At 41.5% G+C, this 16,511-nt stretch overlaps 1 protein-coding gene across 1 annotated transcript in view; it reads right to left on the reverse strand.

Moving 5' to 3' along the window:
- PSMD1 (proteasome 26S subunit, non-ATPase 1) overlaps window positions 1-16,511 on the reverse strand; it is an 81,522-nt gene that overhangs the window by 64,043 nt on the left and 968 nt on the right. Inside the window, exons 2-15 of the mRNA XM_068406369.1 lie at window positions 14,845-14,888; window positions 13,716-13,789; window positions 13,297-13,466; window positions 12,231-12,436; window positions 10,786-10,929; window positions 9,719-9,945; window positions 8,197-8,257; window positions 6,372-6,500; window positions 5,106-5,194; window positions 4,358-4,436; window positions 3,386-3,559; window positions 2,308-2,419; window positions 971-1,167; window positions 293-388 (exon numbers count right to left, since the gene is read on the reverse strand). Of these exons, the coding sequence (XP_068262470.1) occupies window positions 293-388; window positions 971-1,167; window positions 2,308-2,419; window positions 3,386-3,559; window positions 4,358-4,436; window positions 5,106-5,194; window positions 6,372-6,500; window positions 8,197-8,257; window positions 9,719-9,945; window positions 10,786-10,929; window positions 12,231-12,436; window positions 13,297-13,466; window positions 13,716-13,789; window positions 14,845-14,888 (1,802 nt within the window). The remainder of the gene's footprint in view (window positions 1-292; window positions 389-970; window positions 1,168-2,307; window positions 2,420-3,385; window positions 3,560-4,357; window positions 4,437-5,105; window positions 5,195-6,371; window positions 6,501-8,196; window positions 8,258-9,718; window positions 9,946-10,785; window positions 10,930-12,230; window positions 12,437-13,296; window positions 13,467-13,715; window positions 13,790-14,844; window positions 14,889-16,511) is intronic.

The raw sequence follows: 16,511 nt of genomic DNA on the forward strand, positions 1-16,511 counted from the left end.
CACACACTATTCACTGCAAACCCATTACCAACTACTTTAGGATCATGTTTTATTTTTTAATAGGTTCCTTTTTTGTGGTACCAGGTTGAATATTCTCTTGCTGAAAGTCTACTTATCCTAATGTCAGAAGACCCTGTTATTTCTACTCATAGCACTAAGGAAAGCTTTCATCACTTTACTCTCCAATTTGGACCAGAACATTAACACTGTAGACACAAAGCCTCTCAAAGTGACACGCTTATTCTCTCACCACAAATTCCTTGCTGTGTGCTCCTAAGCCCACAGTACTTACAGCCACATGCAGTAGACGTCTGATAGCCTTGTTGTTCCCTGAGCCACAGTATGCCATAGCAACAGTGTACATGCCAGAACGACGGAGAATTGGATCCTGGAAGAGAAAGCATCAATATTTAACATCCATCCAAACGACGACTCGGTAATTCTGACGTTAAATCTGCTCCACTCTTGGGGCCGGAATCTGCAAACAGGTAGCCTCAGTGCTTAATTGTTTATTTGGGATGAGTAACAGGACAACCACCAAAGCAGGGTTGTCATTATCAATTTCAGGGAGACAGAAAGTTGGTATGCCCCAGGGTGCCAAAGAGAGTATCTAGCAGATGTGTCATTCTGTTGCTTATTCACTATCTGCTATTGACCACCACTAGATCCTTGAGAATGACCCACCTACAGCAAGCCTCATCTGTTTTTAACCATTACACCCTGTTCTGCTCCTTGTTGTTGCTCACAGGACTGCGGAGACTGAGTATGAGGCTAAAGAAATACACAACTAAGCACTGTTGTTCTCATATTTTTGATCAGAGTGAAGCAACCTGTGAAACTGCCCCACTTCAGACCTATGTAGGAACTTCCCTGGTTCAAAACAGCCAACCCACCGTAGCTGGAGATTTCACAGAAGGACAGGAAGACCTGTGTTCAAAAGGGCCAGGGATTAAGTTACAGCTCAACTTACCTTATCTCTGCAGAGACTCTCAATGAGAGCATCTGCCTCCTCCATCCTCCCGTACATGACCAGAGCAATTCCAACTGCAAGGCCTCGCAAAATCTTTTCATGCTGGGTTTCCTGTGCGTAGCCAACCATGTCCTCAATAGCCTGAGCATTTTTAGATCCCAACATAACCAATCCCAGTGCCAGTCCAGCTGCCTCACCTGCATGGTGCAGAAAGGAAAAAAAAAAAAAAAAAAAAAAAAAAAAATCAAGCAAACTCTGCTCCCAAAAGCTGTAAATATTATATCCAGAGAATCACAGAATCAATCAGGTTGGAAGAGACCTCTGGGATCATCGAGTCCAATCATTTCCCTGACACCACCATGTCAACTAGACCATGGCACTAAGTGCCATGTCCAGTCTTTTCTTAAACACATCCAGAGATAGTGACTCCATCACCTCCCTGGGCAGCCCCTTCCAATGTCTAATGACCCTTGCTGAGAAGAAATGCTTCCTAATGTCCAACCTGAACCTCCGCTGGCAAAGCCTGAGGCTATGTCCTCTTGTCCTGTCGCTAGTTGCCTGGGAGAAGAGGCCGACTCCCACTCCACTACAACCTCCCTTCAGGTAGGTGTAGACTGCAATAAGGTCACCTCGGAGCCTCCTCTTCTCCAGGCTAAACAACCCCAGCTCCCTCAGCCGTTCCTCATAGGTCAGACCCTCCAGACCCTTCACCAGCTTGGTCGCCCTCCTCTGGACTCGCTCCAACACCTCAACATCACAAGATGTAGGGCAATCACACAGAAGACGTAGGGCAACAGATCACTTCTGGACACCACCATGCCCAGCAACCCCATTATCCATGGCCAAATGTGCTTGTAATGATAACCTACCAGGCACAACTTAGTGCTCTTCCCTACCAAATTCAATTTTCTCCTCCTTCGTCCAAGAGCTGCTGAGATGATTTTCCTGTCAACTCCTGCCAAAGCAGTAGTCCCCACAAGCTTCTCCAAGTCTGCCTCTCAGCCAAAAAGGGCATAGGGCTCTAGAGATCAACCACACTAAATAAAAAGTGTATGACAAAGGAAAGAATAGAACAAAGTAAGGGACTGTTTAAAGACCTAGCATGTCTTACCAATATTTGGCAGAGTGCCACAGACCAGTCCTGACAGGACCTCTGAACATTACTGCCACATAACTAAAGAACCGTGCTGATCAGGAAAAGGTCAGTAAATAAAATGCAGCTAAGGCAACCTAGAAGCAATCTATGCTGCTAACAGAACACCTGGAAAAAAAAAACAAAAACCCAGATGCCTGATAAGGCCTCAGATGGTTATTTGCTTTGAAAGCAGAACATTTACCTGTCACTGCATCATCCTGGTATAGGTTTGTTTTCAGCAAATCGTACACATCTTGACGTGCTGTCCCCATGGCAGCCAGACCCAAACCCAGGCTGCCACCATGTCGGACAATCTAGAGAAGCATGTGCAAGTTTAGTCATCATAAAACAGGGAACAATATGGCTTCAGCTGAAGTCGACATCCTTCCATCAATACAAAGCCGCAAACTTTTAGCTCCAAACCACCCAAAATTATCTCCTGACCTGTTAGAAAAATCACTCTTACATTCTCAGACAGTAACTCTGATGAAAGAGGCAGAAGGTAGAATAAAAACAGCAGTTCAAAAGCCCAAAAACAACAACTATCAGAAGCTTTCCACATAGTGCAAGAGACTTTCTAGTACCTTTAAGGTCTTTTTCCCCAATGATTTATGTAGTCGCACAAATCTGCACTATGTGTAAAAATTGCTGCCTGGAAATAGCTTTTGAATGGAAAAGTAAATCAGTACCTATGTAAACAGTCTACATCCCCTTTCGTTCTAACAACGGATACAGGAAAGGCAGTAGTACATTTGCAACGAGTGGGATCTGCTCACAGAATTTTTAAAGCTGTAGTCTGAAATTACCCAAAGAGAAGGGAACATGCTAGGAAAATATTAACCTATTCCAAACTTTAAAAAAGACTTTTTGGAGAGGTCTACAAACAGTAAGTGGTGAAGTAAAACACTTTTTGTATAAAGATGCATTAAACCTACAGGGCAGCAGAAGCATGTTGTGGCTTATTCCTTTGACAGCTACGCTGTAAGCTGTAACAGTGTCTGAATACTGCAGGTCCATTAGCAAAACAAAGTAGATACACAAACAGTAAGAAAAATGAAGCTAGATTCACTGCCAAATACATAAGAATTTCCTAAAATTCTTACCTAAACTTTGAGCAATAGATTGTTAAAATGAAACTTAATACTTGAGGCCCACAGGAGGTGTAAGTATCACACCACTGCCACAGTCTTAGTTACCTCTAACCTCCACTTCCACACCAGCTAGCACCCTTCTGGATATTCCCAACAAAACAAAGGTTCATTACTGGACCCAGTACATACATCATTACTGGCATTCTTCAGCTGGTTCAGCAAATAGTCAATGATGTCCCCACCGTGGTTAGCATGAATGAGACCCAAGGCATAGAGACCTCCACCTTCCTGGTAGGCTGACCCTGGAGAGGTGTCCTTGGGTAGGTACGTTGCCATTAGCTGTAATGCTTCTTTCTCATGACCCTGTATGTCCAGTGTCCAGCAGGAAAGGAAGACAGTGGGAAGCAAAAGGTGAAAAAACAGTGGCTGCAAACACTTCACAATAATACTTAAACAAGTCAGAAGAAAACATGTTATAGACATTACTTTCTCCACAAAAATCAACCTTTCAGTGCTGTACAATCAGCAAAGAATCCTTCTGTACTGGGGTTTTATTAACCCCAGTACACAAGTATTCATCAATCACCTGGTCACTGATCTAAACCAGGACAAATTTGGCCTGAAGCTGCACCAATTCATTCATTAGAGCACTTTAATGAGGGTTGAGGCACAGAAAACAACTACAAAGACTTCTTGCTACTTCAAAACAGCTTTAAATATAACCTCCCTGTGAATGAATTGGAAAAAAAATACTGCTACTTAGGTCACTATTAAAACTTACTAAAACTTACTACAGTAAGGACTTTGGTACTGTCCCAAAACCACTTCAGAAAAATACACCTGCAACTTTCATAGCTAGAAACTTATCGACTCTGTTCAACTCACAAAGCAAGAGAAGAGCTAGGAAGAAGACTCTCTCCCCAAGCCATGTTATCCTATCACCTTTTTGATGATCAGCAGACCATGATATAAACTACATCGGATATCAGACAACATGGACTTGATAAAGCACAGCTTTTCTTGACACAAACTATGTTACAGCTGTGCCTTGCAATAGACTAGGTAAACTGGAGTGCAGGCATCATTTAGAATCCCTGCTTCAAATGCTGTCAGTGTTCACAAGGATTTCTATTGAACAGAGGGGAATGAATGCAGTGTTACCTTGTGTATAACACCCAAGCTGGCGGTAGCAGTAAACTTAGCCCAGTTAGTGGCCCTGGCCAACCACTCCAAATTGTCTCTGGAAGGCAAAAAGTCAAAGGTTATACAAAGTTTTCCATACAGCCCGTTCTTCACCTTGCAAGCACGGTTTCACAGCACTAAAGACTGCTTTCAAACCAGAAAGCAGCTGTGGAAGGCAAGAAGGCTAACCACATTTCTACTTTATACCTCTTCCCCCTTCATCAGCCCTGATTTTTGGCTGGTTGTAGTCAAGCTTCTAGATACTGGTGATCTCAGTGAAAGATGGAGAACAACTGTTCAATATGCAGCCTGCCCATCAACTCTCTGGGGGAAACTCAAGCAGGGTTTTTGGAGCTTTCCTCGAGTCCCTGGTAAGGTCAGCCCTGACATTTCCCTTCCAAGAGTCATTCAGCACTGTCAGTCTCTACCAAAAAGATACATCATTTCAGAAATTCTCCAACTAGTAAACAAGGAGAACAGAAATTTCAGATCTCCACCCTCCAACCTGCTCATACAGTTTGCAGTCAAATAAAGCCAGTTTGTGAGGACAGAGAAAAGGAAATAATTCCAGCTTCTTCCCTCTGCCTCCACATTAGTATTCAGACCCTTTGTTTATTCTTCTCTAAGGCCATCAGAATTCTGCAGCCACCCTTTTGGAAGTATCAAGCCAAGTAGGGCAACTGTTATTCAACAGTTATGACACTGAGCTTCCTTGCCATAGATTTACCTAAGGAACTGGTCACTGGTTGTACCACAGTGCATAAAGGAGTTTGCTATAACCGTTGCTGTGTGACACACGGAATTCCGTACTGCATCCTGAAAGAACAAGAACAATCAGTATCACCAGACAGCAAAAGACATGCCCTAGGTCACTTAACATGCTTGTCAGTACACTAGAAAAATGGATTGTAATTAGGCTCAATTTAACCAGCAATTTCCCTTTAGTCAAAGTTAATAGATTGATAATACATGCTAATATATCCTCAACCCATCTTTCCAGTGCAAACCAATCCTTTCTATGAGTTCCTGTCAGAGACACGATTCCTTCAATTGCAGCCTCACTGAAGAACCCCTCTTCTGGTTCCCAGAACTGAGCACTGCAGAGCGTGCGCTGCTGACGTTTTCAAGCCATTCTTGGAACGCTATAAAGGATCACTCCTAAGCACTTAACCTACAGACGTAAAAGATTTTCCAATACACTTGAACTACCTCCTGAAACAGATGAACCCATGGACAATCGTCCCCTACCATTTTTGCTGATAACATGCATCTCATCTCACACACAAAAAACTTCTCCTATGGTTTCTAATAATTATTTAGCTTAAGAGAATCTAATTTACCTGTAAGTTTTTATTTGCCCACCCTTGAGTAACACCTTCCAAAACAAATACAGTTACTCAATTTACCAGCACTTGCTTACATTACAATATCTGATCACTTCTGTCTTCAATGTGGAAATATTAGTCTCTGAGCACATATCAGGATTTCTTCAGTCAAGCTGAAGGTGTGGTCTGACATAACACCTCAACCAAGATACCAACATACTGTAACCTGCAGTCCTGGCTGACTCCTTCCCTCCCCAACCAGTGGCATTTGCACTGGATCAGTCACGAAGCTGGAGTGTGAGCATGTCCATCTTACTGACCACATGGAAAACAAACCCACAAAAAACGGGGGAGAAAAGGATTAGTTTCTATAACCAAATAGAAAAAAAAATCACCACGCTAACAGCAGCCTGTCATTAGGTCACACTAGCTGTAAGTTGAAACAATCTGATTATATGGCTTTTTTTGTGTGCAACCAGCTCTTCTTCAGCCTCGCAGGTTCAAGTTTTAAACGTTAATTTATCATGACCAGAACACAGATTTGTATCCCCAAAACCCAGCGAGGCCATGCTAAAACATCAGATGATGTAAAATAACAGCAACGTGGTCAAAACACAAAGGATGAATCAGATAAATCCAAGACAGCCATATCTAACAAAGCCTCTTACCTTTGTGTTTTTGAGGATCATGAGGTCTGTATTGTTGTTTCGTATTAAAAACTGCAGATGTAACTCAATGGCCATTTCCCCACTTAAAATTTTAATCATTTTTGAAATCTGGTCCTTAGGCTCCGGGTTCTTCACATACAAACAAGAAGAAGAAAAAACATGAGAACTCAGCTACGGCTCTGTTAAAATACAGTTCATGAGAAGCCACTCTGGTATGTTCCCATCACCATATTCCAAAATCTATCAGGTTTTAGGACTAAAAGGACATTGTTTCTGACCTTGCTGCACAAGCCCAAACCTCCCAAATAATCACGTCCTTTTGTGCACAACAGTGCAGGTGGGAGAAGAGACTCGTTGAAAAGTTACTCTTTCATTGAAAGCAGAAGGATATGAGTGACATCTGATATTCTGCAAGCTGCTACCTTTGGCCTCACAGATACAATGAGTCTCCTGCAAGAGGCAACCACTTTTATAAATGTGAACCTTTCCGTGGAAGTTTTAATGGAGAGGACCACAAAACCACAACGCTTTGCATGACCCTGCCACCCTGCATCATTCTTCTTGTGAGCTAAAGGCTTTATTTAGAACAATGGCTAGTAGAGCTAGGAATCTCCAATACATTCATCTTCCAGAGCTCTTTGAGAAAGCCTCCTTCTTCCCCACCATGGAACAGTTTCCACAGTTTAAGTCCCAACTGAAGTCCCTTCTGAGTAGGGTGAAAAGTACACTGCAGCTCTTGTACTGGCATTGTCAGCTGGTCAGAGACCAGTCAAGCATGAGTAGTTCAGCCCTTAAACTAATCCCCTCCATTGCTCCTTTGTAGTCAGCATTCTGACTTGTGGAAGATTAAGCTCAAGAACATTTCTGGCCACAAAGATAATTTTTAGGGACTTGTGCCTTGGCACAATCAGCAATGCCAAGGCGGCAGAAATTGATTCAAGACACCTTCCCTGCACAAAAGCACTGTTTACAAGTTCCTTGATGTGGCAAGAAACTCCACTCGTTTTTTTTTCCTTGTGGAATACAATTTCAAGAAAACACTTCTCTTTGTCCTTGATTAATTAAAATGTTGTCTTTTTTAAATGATCTGCAACAATCTCTCAAAGATTGCCAAGTCTAGTTCAAACACGCACCATACGGAAAAAGAAAACCACCCTTGTCTTGGGTTTTACTTTCCTCTCTAGTAGCATTTCCTTTCCTCAGCGATAGGAGTGTCAGAATTGCATCAGCTATTCTGCACGCTGAAATGCAATTGTAAGTGCATGTTAGAAGTGAACTTGCTGTCTCCAATACTTGGGAAATGAAAGTAAACAAAAATATTCTAACCAGCTGGCCCAGCAACATAGCCACGATCCTAGACAGAGGTAATACCTTCCTCCTACATGGAAAAGAAACTATATTATATCAGCATCCCCTCCTGCCATTCCTGCAGAACAGCATCCGTTCTCTCCAGCCAGATTTCAGAACAACAAAAAAAAAAAGCTAATTCATCAGTTAAGGTTCTCAACAGCAGTCAAATTTCAGGCCCTTTCCTCTGGAATGAGTTAATTATTTCAACATCAACAAAAAGCGAACACATGTGCCAGATCCTTCTGGTTTTCCCTTCTTCTGGGCTCAGTAATTACTGACAAAATTCCCACTCTTCTCCAGCTTTCAATATCTGAACTGCTAGACTTTCAGACTGTCAGATATTTGATTCTCAGAGATCATCTGTCACCTTTTCTCCAAGCAAGACAGAAGTGGAACTCCATTAGCCACACTCCAGAGAGTCAAAGAGAACACATCAGAAAAACTAAGGCAGGCGTATTTTGGAAAAGGCACTCACGATTTCTGCAGACTTCCCTGCACAAGTGCTTCCTGGTTTCTCTTCTGCTTCCATAGCATCACTGAAACAAAATGAAAATGAAAAATGCAACCCAGTTCACTGCTCATAACTAGCCAAGCACTGTAATCATGGCTAACACTGTCCTGAAAGGGTAGCCTGGGATTTGGAGATGGTGACTGGAAACAGGACTTTGATAGAACAAGGGTTGACTATCTGGAGGTCACTGCTGAGAAGCAAACTCCTCCCCAGTTTAATTGTCAGGGAAATTGAAGACAAAGCCTGGAAAACCCCACCCTCATTCCATCTAGAGAGATCTTTTTTTAAAAAAAAAAAAAAAAAAGAGAGAGAGATGCTTGTAGGGAATGAACAGGCAGAGACAGGTGAGAAAACAAGGTCAACAACTAGGCAGCAAGGATAATTATACCCTCACCCAGAGGCCTTGAGCTCATCACTATTAGGATTGATGCTAGAGTGTTGAAATGGAAACAAAAGCTATTAAACTGTTGTCACCACCTTGTCCTAATGCTTCACAGCCTGGCTTATAAATTATGCTGTGCCTTTCCTTTTATTTCACTGGAAAAGAAGAGAGGAGAATGCTTGCTATGCCCATACCACTGATTCAAATACATTTAGACCCAGTTCCTCACAGCTGCACAAGCACTTATATTTAACCAGCCTTGATCTAGGCAGCTTTCTCCATCGCACACTATCAAAGACAGTGCCAGGATCAGGTTGTGTACAGACACGACAGCTCTGGCGATTAAAGAGCAGCTAGAACACAAACTTCTTCCACGCTGCTCCTGAGCTGGGCAGCAGCCTTAGCCTGGATTGGCCAATCCTCTAAAAACAAAAGTTTAAAGCAAAACTATCTATGTCGATTACCCGTAAGCCATCAAAAGAAAAAATAAGGAAGATGGAATGGTTAATGCCAACTTTGGTTTTCTTAACATAGGCTTCCTGCAGCTAAGATCCAGTGATGCTGACCACTGAATAAATTTGAAGTGTTAGGACTTTAACAAAACTCAGACTAGATTTGAACTAGCACTCTCTAACTGCACGTACAAAAGGGTCTGTAACACTACAGTATCATCTGAGTCACTCTTCGCACAAGCAGGTAGCAGACCACAAGCTACGATGTGAAACCAAACTTGCACATAGCTCCAATGAGCTTTTTGCTTGAACCCTCCCCTTCCTTAGCTTTACCAGTTGCTGCAAAGACCACACATCAGTGCTCCCGAGCAACTCACACTACGGCTTAATGAAATACTGCTCATTAGCTGAGCAACAGCAACTCCACCATGCTTATCTCAATTGCAAAGGAAAATGCATTCTTTCAAACAGTGGATTCTGGTAATATACAATTTTTCCCCGAGCAAATAATGTGTCTTTTCTACTACCCTAGCTTAAATTAAGGGGAGCAACTCAATTGCTTGTAATGGGCATCCATACACAGAACAGGAGGCTCCCTCAAAGCATGACTGTAACTGAACTATTACACCTCTTCTCAAGCCAACCTCCCCACCTGTCTTTCTCCGATCCAGGGACGGTGCCGGTGTTGGTGGATCCAGGCACGGAGGTGATGGGAGTGCCAACCGTGCGGAGATTCTGGATCACAGAAGACAAGAACTGCTGGCTAGCACTTTCATACAGATCAAAGCAAATCTGGTATGCCATAAGAAGGTTATCTTCCTTCACCAGTTTTTCCAAGATGTCACTCACAGCCTGTGGGTCATCCAGGAATATCAGGCACTGAGCAGAAGGAAGGGAAGAACAGGAAAAAAAAAAAAAATCAGGAGAAGACATTATATACTTCAGAACGAAAAAGCAACACTACCCAAGGCCACACTCCATTTTCCCCATTCCCTCATCTGCTGCTTCCACAGAACACCCCTTCAAAGAAAGAAAAATTCCCTTTCTCATAGGAGATACTAGAAATCTTCAAAGAGTTTTCATAGGTCACTTTAAAAACAAGACCAAGTATTACAAATTCAAGTCACAACAGTCAAGCCTCCCTATTTCTGCAGCTTTATCTTTGGAAACTGACAATGTTGTCCTACTAAACACAGAAATTTCAAAAGCACATTAAAGAAGCATCAGTCATTTTGTAGGGATGTCTCAACTGAAATGGAACAGGCATAATACTCCTGAGTCACATGTACCTGGCATACCTAGACTGGCAAAGGCCTGAGAACATCTGAGTAACTTCATAACTGGTTGTCTAAACACTTTCAGACAATGGCTTACCAAAAACCAAAGCACTGTAAATGTTCTTTCAAGGAATAAAAAAAATTCCAAGCTGTGAACGTACCCTCCGATACTCCCTACACAGGCTTGAAGTATTGTCAGAGTTGTCTACATCCCCAAACCGCCTCTGAACGTGTTTCTTTCTCTATAAATTGACCAAAGGTGCAATATTTGCATCTCTTTTTCAAGTTGATCTCACTTTGATATATAATTCAAGCACACAATCAGGAAAAGATACTTCATTTAACTGAATAAAAAACAGAGGATCAGGCAGATCTCAAGTCAAATACATCTAAAAAAGATGAACTTTTGATTGATCTTTAAACAGCACTCTGAGAGTTTTACCTGGCACACGTTGATGAAGTCTGGCTTCTCCAGATTCATGTAGATTTTAACTAGAACTCTCAAGACTTTATTACGGAACTGTTTATTCTGCATCAAAGACATACAGAGCTTCAAGCTGTAGGCTAGCATCCCAGGAACATCATTCTGAAATTAAATTCAAGGATATCAAGTCTGAGTTTGGACTGACAAGCAGGACTTAGAAATTAAAATAAAACTACCTCCTTTCCCTTTTAAAAAGTAAAGACATGCACATATAAACCTTCACAGTTTCCTTTCCCATTTTCAGAAAAGCTTATATGCAGGTGTATTGCAGATTAAAGAAAAGGTACTACCAAAAATGTACAGGATCAATATTTAATTCAGTAGTTAAAACATGCAAAATATTAATTTAAAAGTTCAATAGCCGTTTCCCCTTCTTCATCTTTCTTGTTTGAATAATCAGCCTTGGATGCAGTGAAATTCACTGCACTAACATAAAATGTCATCAAAACAAACCATGCATCAAGAAAAGATCCTCAACACACCTATATCCTGATAGAGACTGAGAAACAGATTTGGTTACTAGACCTCAGAAAGGTAATTTGAAATGAGGGATTTATAATAGGCAATAAAGCTAGTAAATGCATAGGACAGGACTCCCAAGAAATGGGAGACATCCAAAAATATGGGAAAGCTGTAAACTGAAAAGTGGGAAAATTTGAAGGATTTAAACCACGTGTTCTGGCATATGATTGAAATACTGCAGCATAACAAGATTACACACAACTGCTGAGCAGCTGCAAATGACTACAGGCATGTTTCTCTTACTGCCATTACTAGGTAACATGACTTACCTTAAACCCTCAGTGAAAGATGTTAAAATCAGACTGTACTGCCTTGCAGTCAGGGAAGGCCAAGACTGCACATAGCCACTTACTGAAAATTAAAGCAGCTCACCCAACTACTGCATTTTTTTTGTTTAACTGCCATAAACAAATCACTTACCTAACCCTAAGGATCCCTTCCCACAGTGAATTACAACAGATGACAGGCACAACAAAATAAAAGAGCTGTTCTTATATTACATCAGACTTAAGGTCTGCCTAGTCCAGTACCATATCTCTGCTGGTAGCTGACATGGATCACCTGAAGAAGAAGGCACACAGCCAGGCTTCCTGGGAATATTCTCCCAGCAACCTGCAGCTCAGGGATTTCTCAAAGGTAGGTTCTCTCTACACTCGATAGCCCTGAGTGGCTCTGCCTTCCATGAATGCGTTGAACCAAATACACCCACACCCGCCCCCATCTTTGCATAAACTGCATAAACTCATCCCTCCGAATTTCAGTCTTTTATTCTGTTCGTACAAAACAGGGCAAGTTCCACAGCAACATGGATCTTGCACTTCACTTCTGGATCCACACCTGGAAGAGACTAGCTACATGCACCTCCTGTCTCTCGCACATACCGATTCGAGGATGGTTTTCTCAAAGATGTCCAGCCTGCGCGTCTCTAGAGCAATGCCGATGGCCTGTTTGTACTTGTGGTCATCCAAGCACCGCTGGAACATTTTGTTCACTATCCCTTCTAGCCTTTCATCAACAGGTTTCTTTTCTCCTTCTGGCAGCTCCGCGTTCTCCACACACTGCTTGGTATAGTGGTCGATACATTTTGCTGAAAAGATATTGAATAAATACGGGGGGGAAAAAGTCAACTTCCTGTATGTTCGCAGTTTTTTACAGATGAAGAGACCAGTATGTGCACACACACATTCTACTAGCAAATACGGCATATGGAAAACTACACAAAGGTGAGGCACATGAACTATTTGTGCAGTCATATACAGATAGTAGTGGAAGATACTTACACTCTCTCCTAACAAACTGATTTTAGTGCTGAAACCAAGTAGATATTTTTAAAATGGAACCAAGGACACGCTCTTTGTTTAAGTGGCACAATATTTTAAATAAATGAGGAAACAGCACCAGGAGACTTCCTAGCTGCACTGTAAGCACTAGCTGGGGAGATTGAAAGCCAGCCCTGGTCCATCACATCCTGTACAGGGTTAGTGATACCAACAGGCAAGACTTTTAAAAGACATTCAAATTATACATGCATTCAACATCTGACTTGCTATCTTGTTAAGGGTAGATAAAAAAATGGTACCCCTCAGTCAGGTGTGCAGCTACACTTATCAGCTGATTATTTCCAAAGTTATGCTGACATCAGCAATAACATTAGCACACAAATGAGAGCAGTGACAACAAACAAAGCAATTTTGCTTTGGAACTCACAACAGAATAATCGTTAAGAATAGGAAAAAATTGCCAGAATTCCCAAGTCAGTTTTATTACAGAATCCCAAAGCAGGGGGAACAAAGCAAAAATAAATTGGGTAAAAACAGCTGCAGCATCAGTTTAAATTAATACAATGAGAGGAAGACAACCATGGAGAAAAGCAGCTAAATCTAGTAAAATCTAAAAGTTAACAGTAGTTTTGACAAGAGCTTTTCTTTTGCAGCAACTGTTGTTTACCAATGATCGTCTCCACATATTCTGAGTTGTCGTTGACATTGAAGAGGTCACCTGCTCCCAGGGCATAGTTCAGCGATTCCTCAAAAGCTCCCAGGTGGTAAAAAACTTTAGAAGCAACTAAAGCAGCAAACTGCCGGCTCCGAAAGCCCTCGTCTTCATAGAGAACTTCACTGCAAAGAAGAGAGAGAAGAGCATCAGCTCTGTGTGCTCAGTTCTCCTTAAGGCCATATGACAGCTTGATCAAACTTGCATCTTTGGGACTACAGCTCCAACCCCATATCCACTTTTATTAGTGCTTTCTGGAAAATATGGAGCTAGATGCTGTACTAGCCAGTATCAAGCAACCAGAACCACAGCTACTTCATATCTCATGTTCTTTTTAAGCAGCACACCCTGAAGCAATAAGTGTCTTCTCTTACATTTTGTCCACTGACTCAGAGATTTCTGCCCAGAAGTCATTGACAACAGCGTTCAACTTGTGAAGAGCAAACTCCTACAAAAAATAATAAAAAGTTATATTACACAAAAAATGCATTTATTACCATTCCCCAGTAAAAATGAAGTACCACCTAAGATGGATATCATAAACACTGACCCATTTCAACAGCAAATTCTACTTTAAAAGATCTTTGCAAGCATTCACTAATCTTTGCAAGTCCTTTGCAAATAAAGGGCTGTTCATTTCACAGGTAAGACAACCCTGATGTTCCTTCCCATCCCTCTGTGATGAATGAATGACTGGCTAAAATGACTGACAGGTGAAATTCCCTAAAATACAAAGTTTTCAAAGTCTTTGTGGCAACCTTTGCGTAGCACATAGAACTCTTTGGCCTGTGGTCTATGCCAGCCAGCTCTATTTATTTATTTGGACACAGTACTTTAGCAGATGAACAATATCCAGACTAGAATCAGCCCACTTGTAATCAGAGCAAAAGCAGGGCTCATTTGGATCTATCACCACCTATGCCTGTTTCCAAGAAAAATATTTAGGAATTTACCAATATTATAAGATATACCCCTCCCCCCCAAAAGGGGCTGTGTTAACTGTTCAAGTAACTAGCACGCACCATCAAAACACCACCACTTTAAGTGTTTGGTGTAGTCCTGTGGATTCATATACTCTGCGGATTGCAAAGTTTCTGTTGCTGTTTTCTTCTCCTAATGTGATTTTTTTCCAAGTGAAAGCTGTAACTGTGATTTTGTTTTACATTGCTTAAAACTATGCCAAAAACTTCTTCAGCTTTGAATTTTACGTAGTCAAAATGCAGTCTCTGGAACACTTTTAAGTAATAAAGCTCCATTATCATAAGAGAGCTGGGAGCTTTGGTGAGTAGAGATCTTTGCATGTGAAGCTCCAGTTTGATTCATGTTTTAAACAAGGAAGTTTGCCATCTGTTATGTTATTTAAGCCCTTCCTTTCAGCTTTCAGGCTACATACGATTTGGGGCCCAGCTGTTGCTGTCCAGCTATTAATTATTGAGATCCATTAATTTCTGATTTTAAGCTCTCAACATAATGGATGTGCTGCTCCTAGATGTAAGAGCTTACCTTGAGCTGTGGCTCTTCTTCATCCAGAAGAGAGATAATTCCAGCTACAAAACAAGATCATAGTCAGTTTTGGACTCTGTTTCAAAAGTGAACATGTTATTTAATTCAAAACCAACACAACAGGAAAGAAGGCTGCCTCTGGAATGCTGGTTTAAAATCTTCAGTATTAAAAGGTCAGACCAAGTTTGTATTAAACATTATATAAAATAGTTCAGAATTTACAACTGAAAAGGTACACTGTTTATAAAAGATGATCCTTCTGAGAGGAAAGTGTATTAGACAGAAACTCAGAGAATCTGGGATTTACTTTCAGCTCCACCACTAGTTGCTGACTGCTTTGTAGCAAGTCACCTCCCACTTCCCTGAGTGCCATAAAGATCATGTCAAAATATCCAAACTCTTTTCATGCCAGGGAAACAGGCCTCATGGCTAAGAGAAGATGTCATATCTCACAGCTTTGGCAAGACTCCTGACGCTGTCCCAGAACATTTGCACAAACAGCTACAGAAATATTGTTTAACTGAGAACTGAAAGAGAGGTTCACAGTTATTTGGGGAGCTCAATCTGAAGAATGCTTACAGATGGTTTCACTGCCAGACTGCAAGGATGCAACTGAAAGGGCTGGAATAGAATCTGATCAAAGTCCGACACAATTCACTGCTTTTAATCTTTCATCTGTTGTATAGATTGATCACCTTTTTAAATCTGAATAAGACAATCAAATTGGAAAGGCCAGCAAGCCTTGGAGGGCAGAACTGAGTTTTCAAAAGATCTTGACAAATCTAAAAGGAGAGTGTGCAAGTCAAAACTAAAATGTACAAATATAGAAAGGAATCTGAATAGTACAGTGGATTAAGATGAAACATGATCATTAATACCATATGGCTGCAGTGGGAGGCAGAGAACCCCAACTTCACACCGAGATGTGTAAGTGAATGTGTTTCTCAGCAGATCTATGAGGCAATCCTTCCCTCTGCTTGGCATCAACCCGCCTGAGCCAGACCGCTGTGTCCAGTGTTGGGCACCGTGTTTCAAGAGATATGAGCAAAACAGGGTGTTCAGAACCGAGCAACGAGAACAAAGAGGTCTAACAATCAGGACTTAGGAAGGTTGACTGGACGTCTGTAGCTGGTTAGCCTGCGGAAACCTGAGAAGGGTATACGGAGTTCATACATGTACAGGGCAGCTGCCCGCAGAGAATAACCTGATCTTTGTGTCAGGTATGAACAGGAATAGTAAGACCAAGCTTTATTTGGAGTTTAAAGATTGAGTTTCATGATAAGAAAAGTTTTCTGACAGTAAGACAGTTCACTTTGCCTAACAAGGCTGTAGAACCTCCATTATCAGAGACTTTTTAAAAACAGGTTAGACACACGTCTGTCGGTAACAACTGAAGGAGCACTGACGTGGCCCTTAGGCAAGGCAGGCAGGTGCAGTAGCCCACCCCACAGTGCTCCTTCCAGCTGTTTTCAGCAACTCTAAATACAAGTTTATTTTTTTAAAAATAAGGTCCCGCATTTACCTGATCAATCAGGAGGAAGCAATCTCACTCCTATTCAACGCATCATTTCTATCTTTTTAAAATCCCTTTGAAATTAATCCCTACTTCTCATCAATTAAAATAAGACTTAAACATAAAGCGAAGGGTTCAGAAAGAGAAAGCTACT

The sequence above is a fragment of the Nyctibius grandis genome, chromosome 8, assembly GCF_013368605.1.
Source record: "Nyctibius grandis isolate bNycGra1 chromosome 8, bNycGra1.pri, whole genome shotgun sequence".
In the NCBI taxonomy this organism is placed as follows: Eukaryota; Metazoa; Chordata; class Aves; order Nyctibiiformes; family Nyctibiidae; genus Nyctibius; species Nyctibius grandis.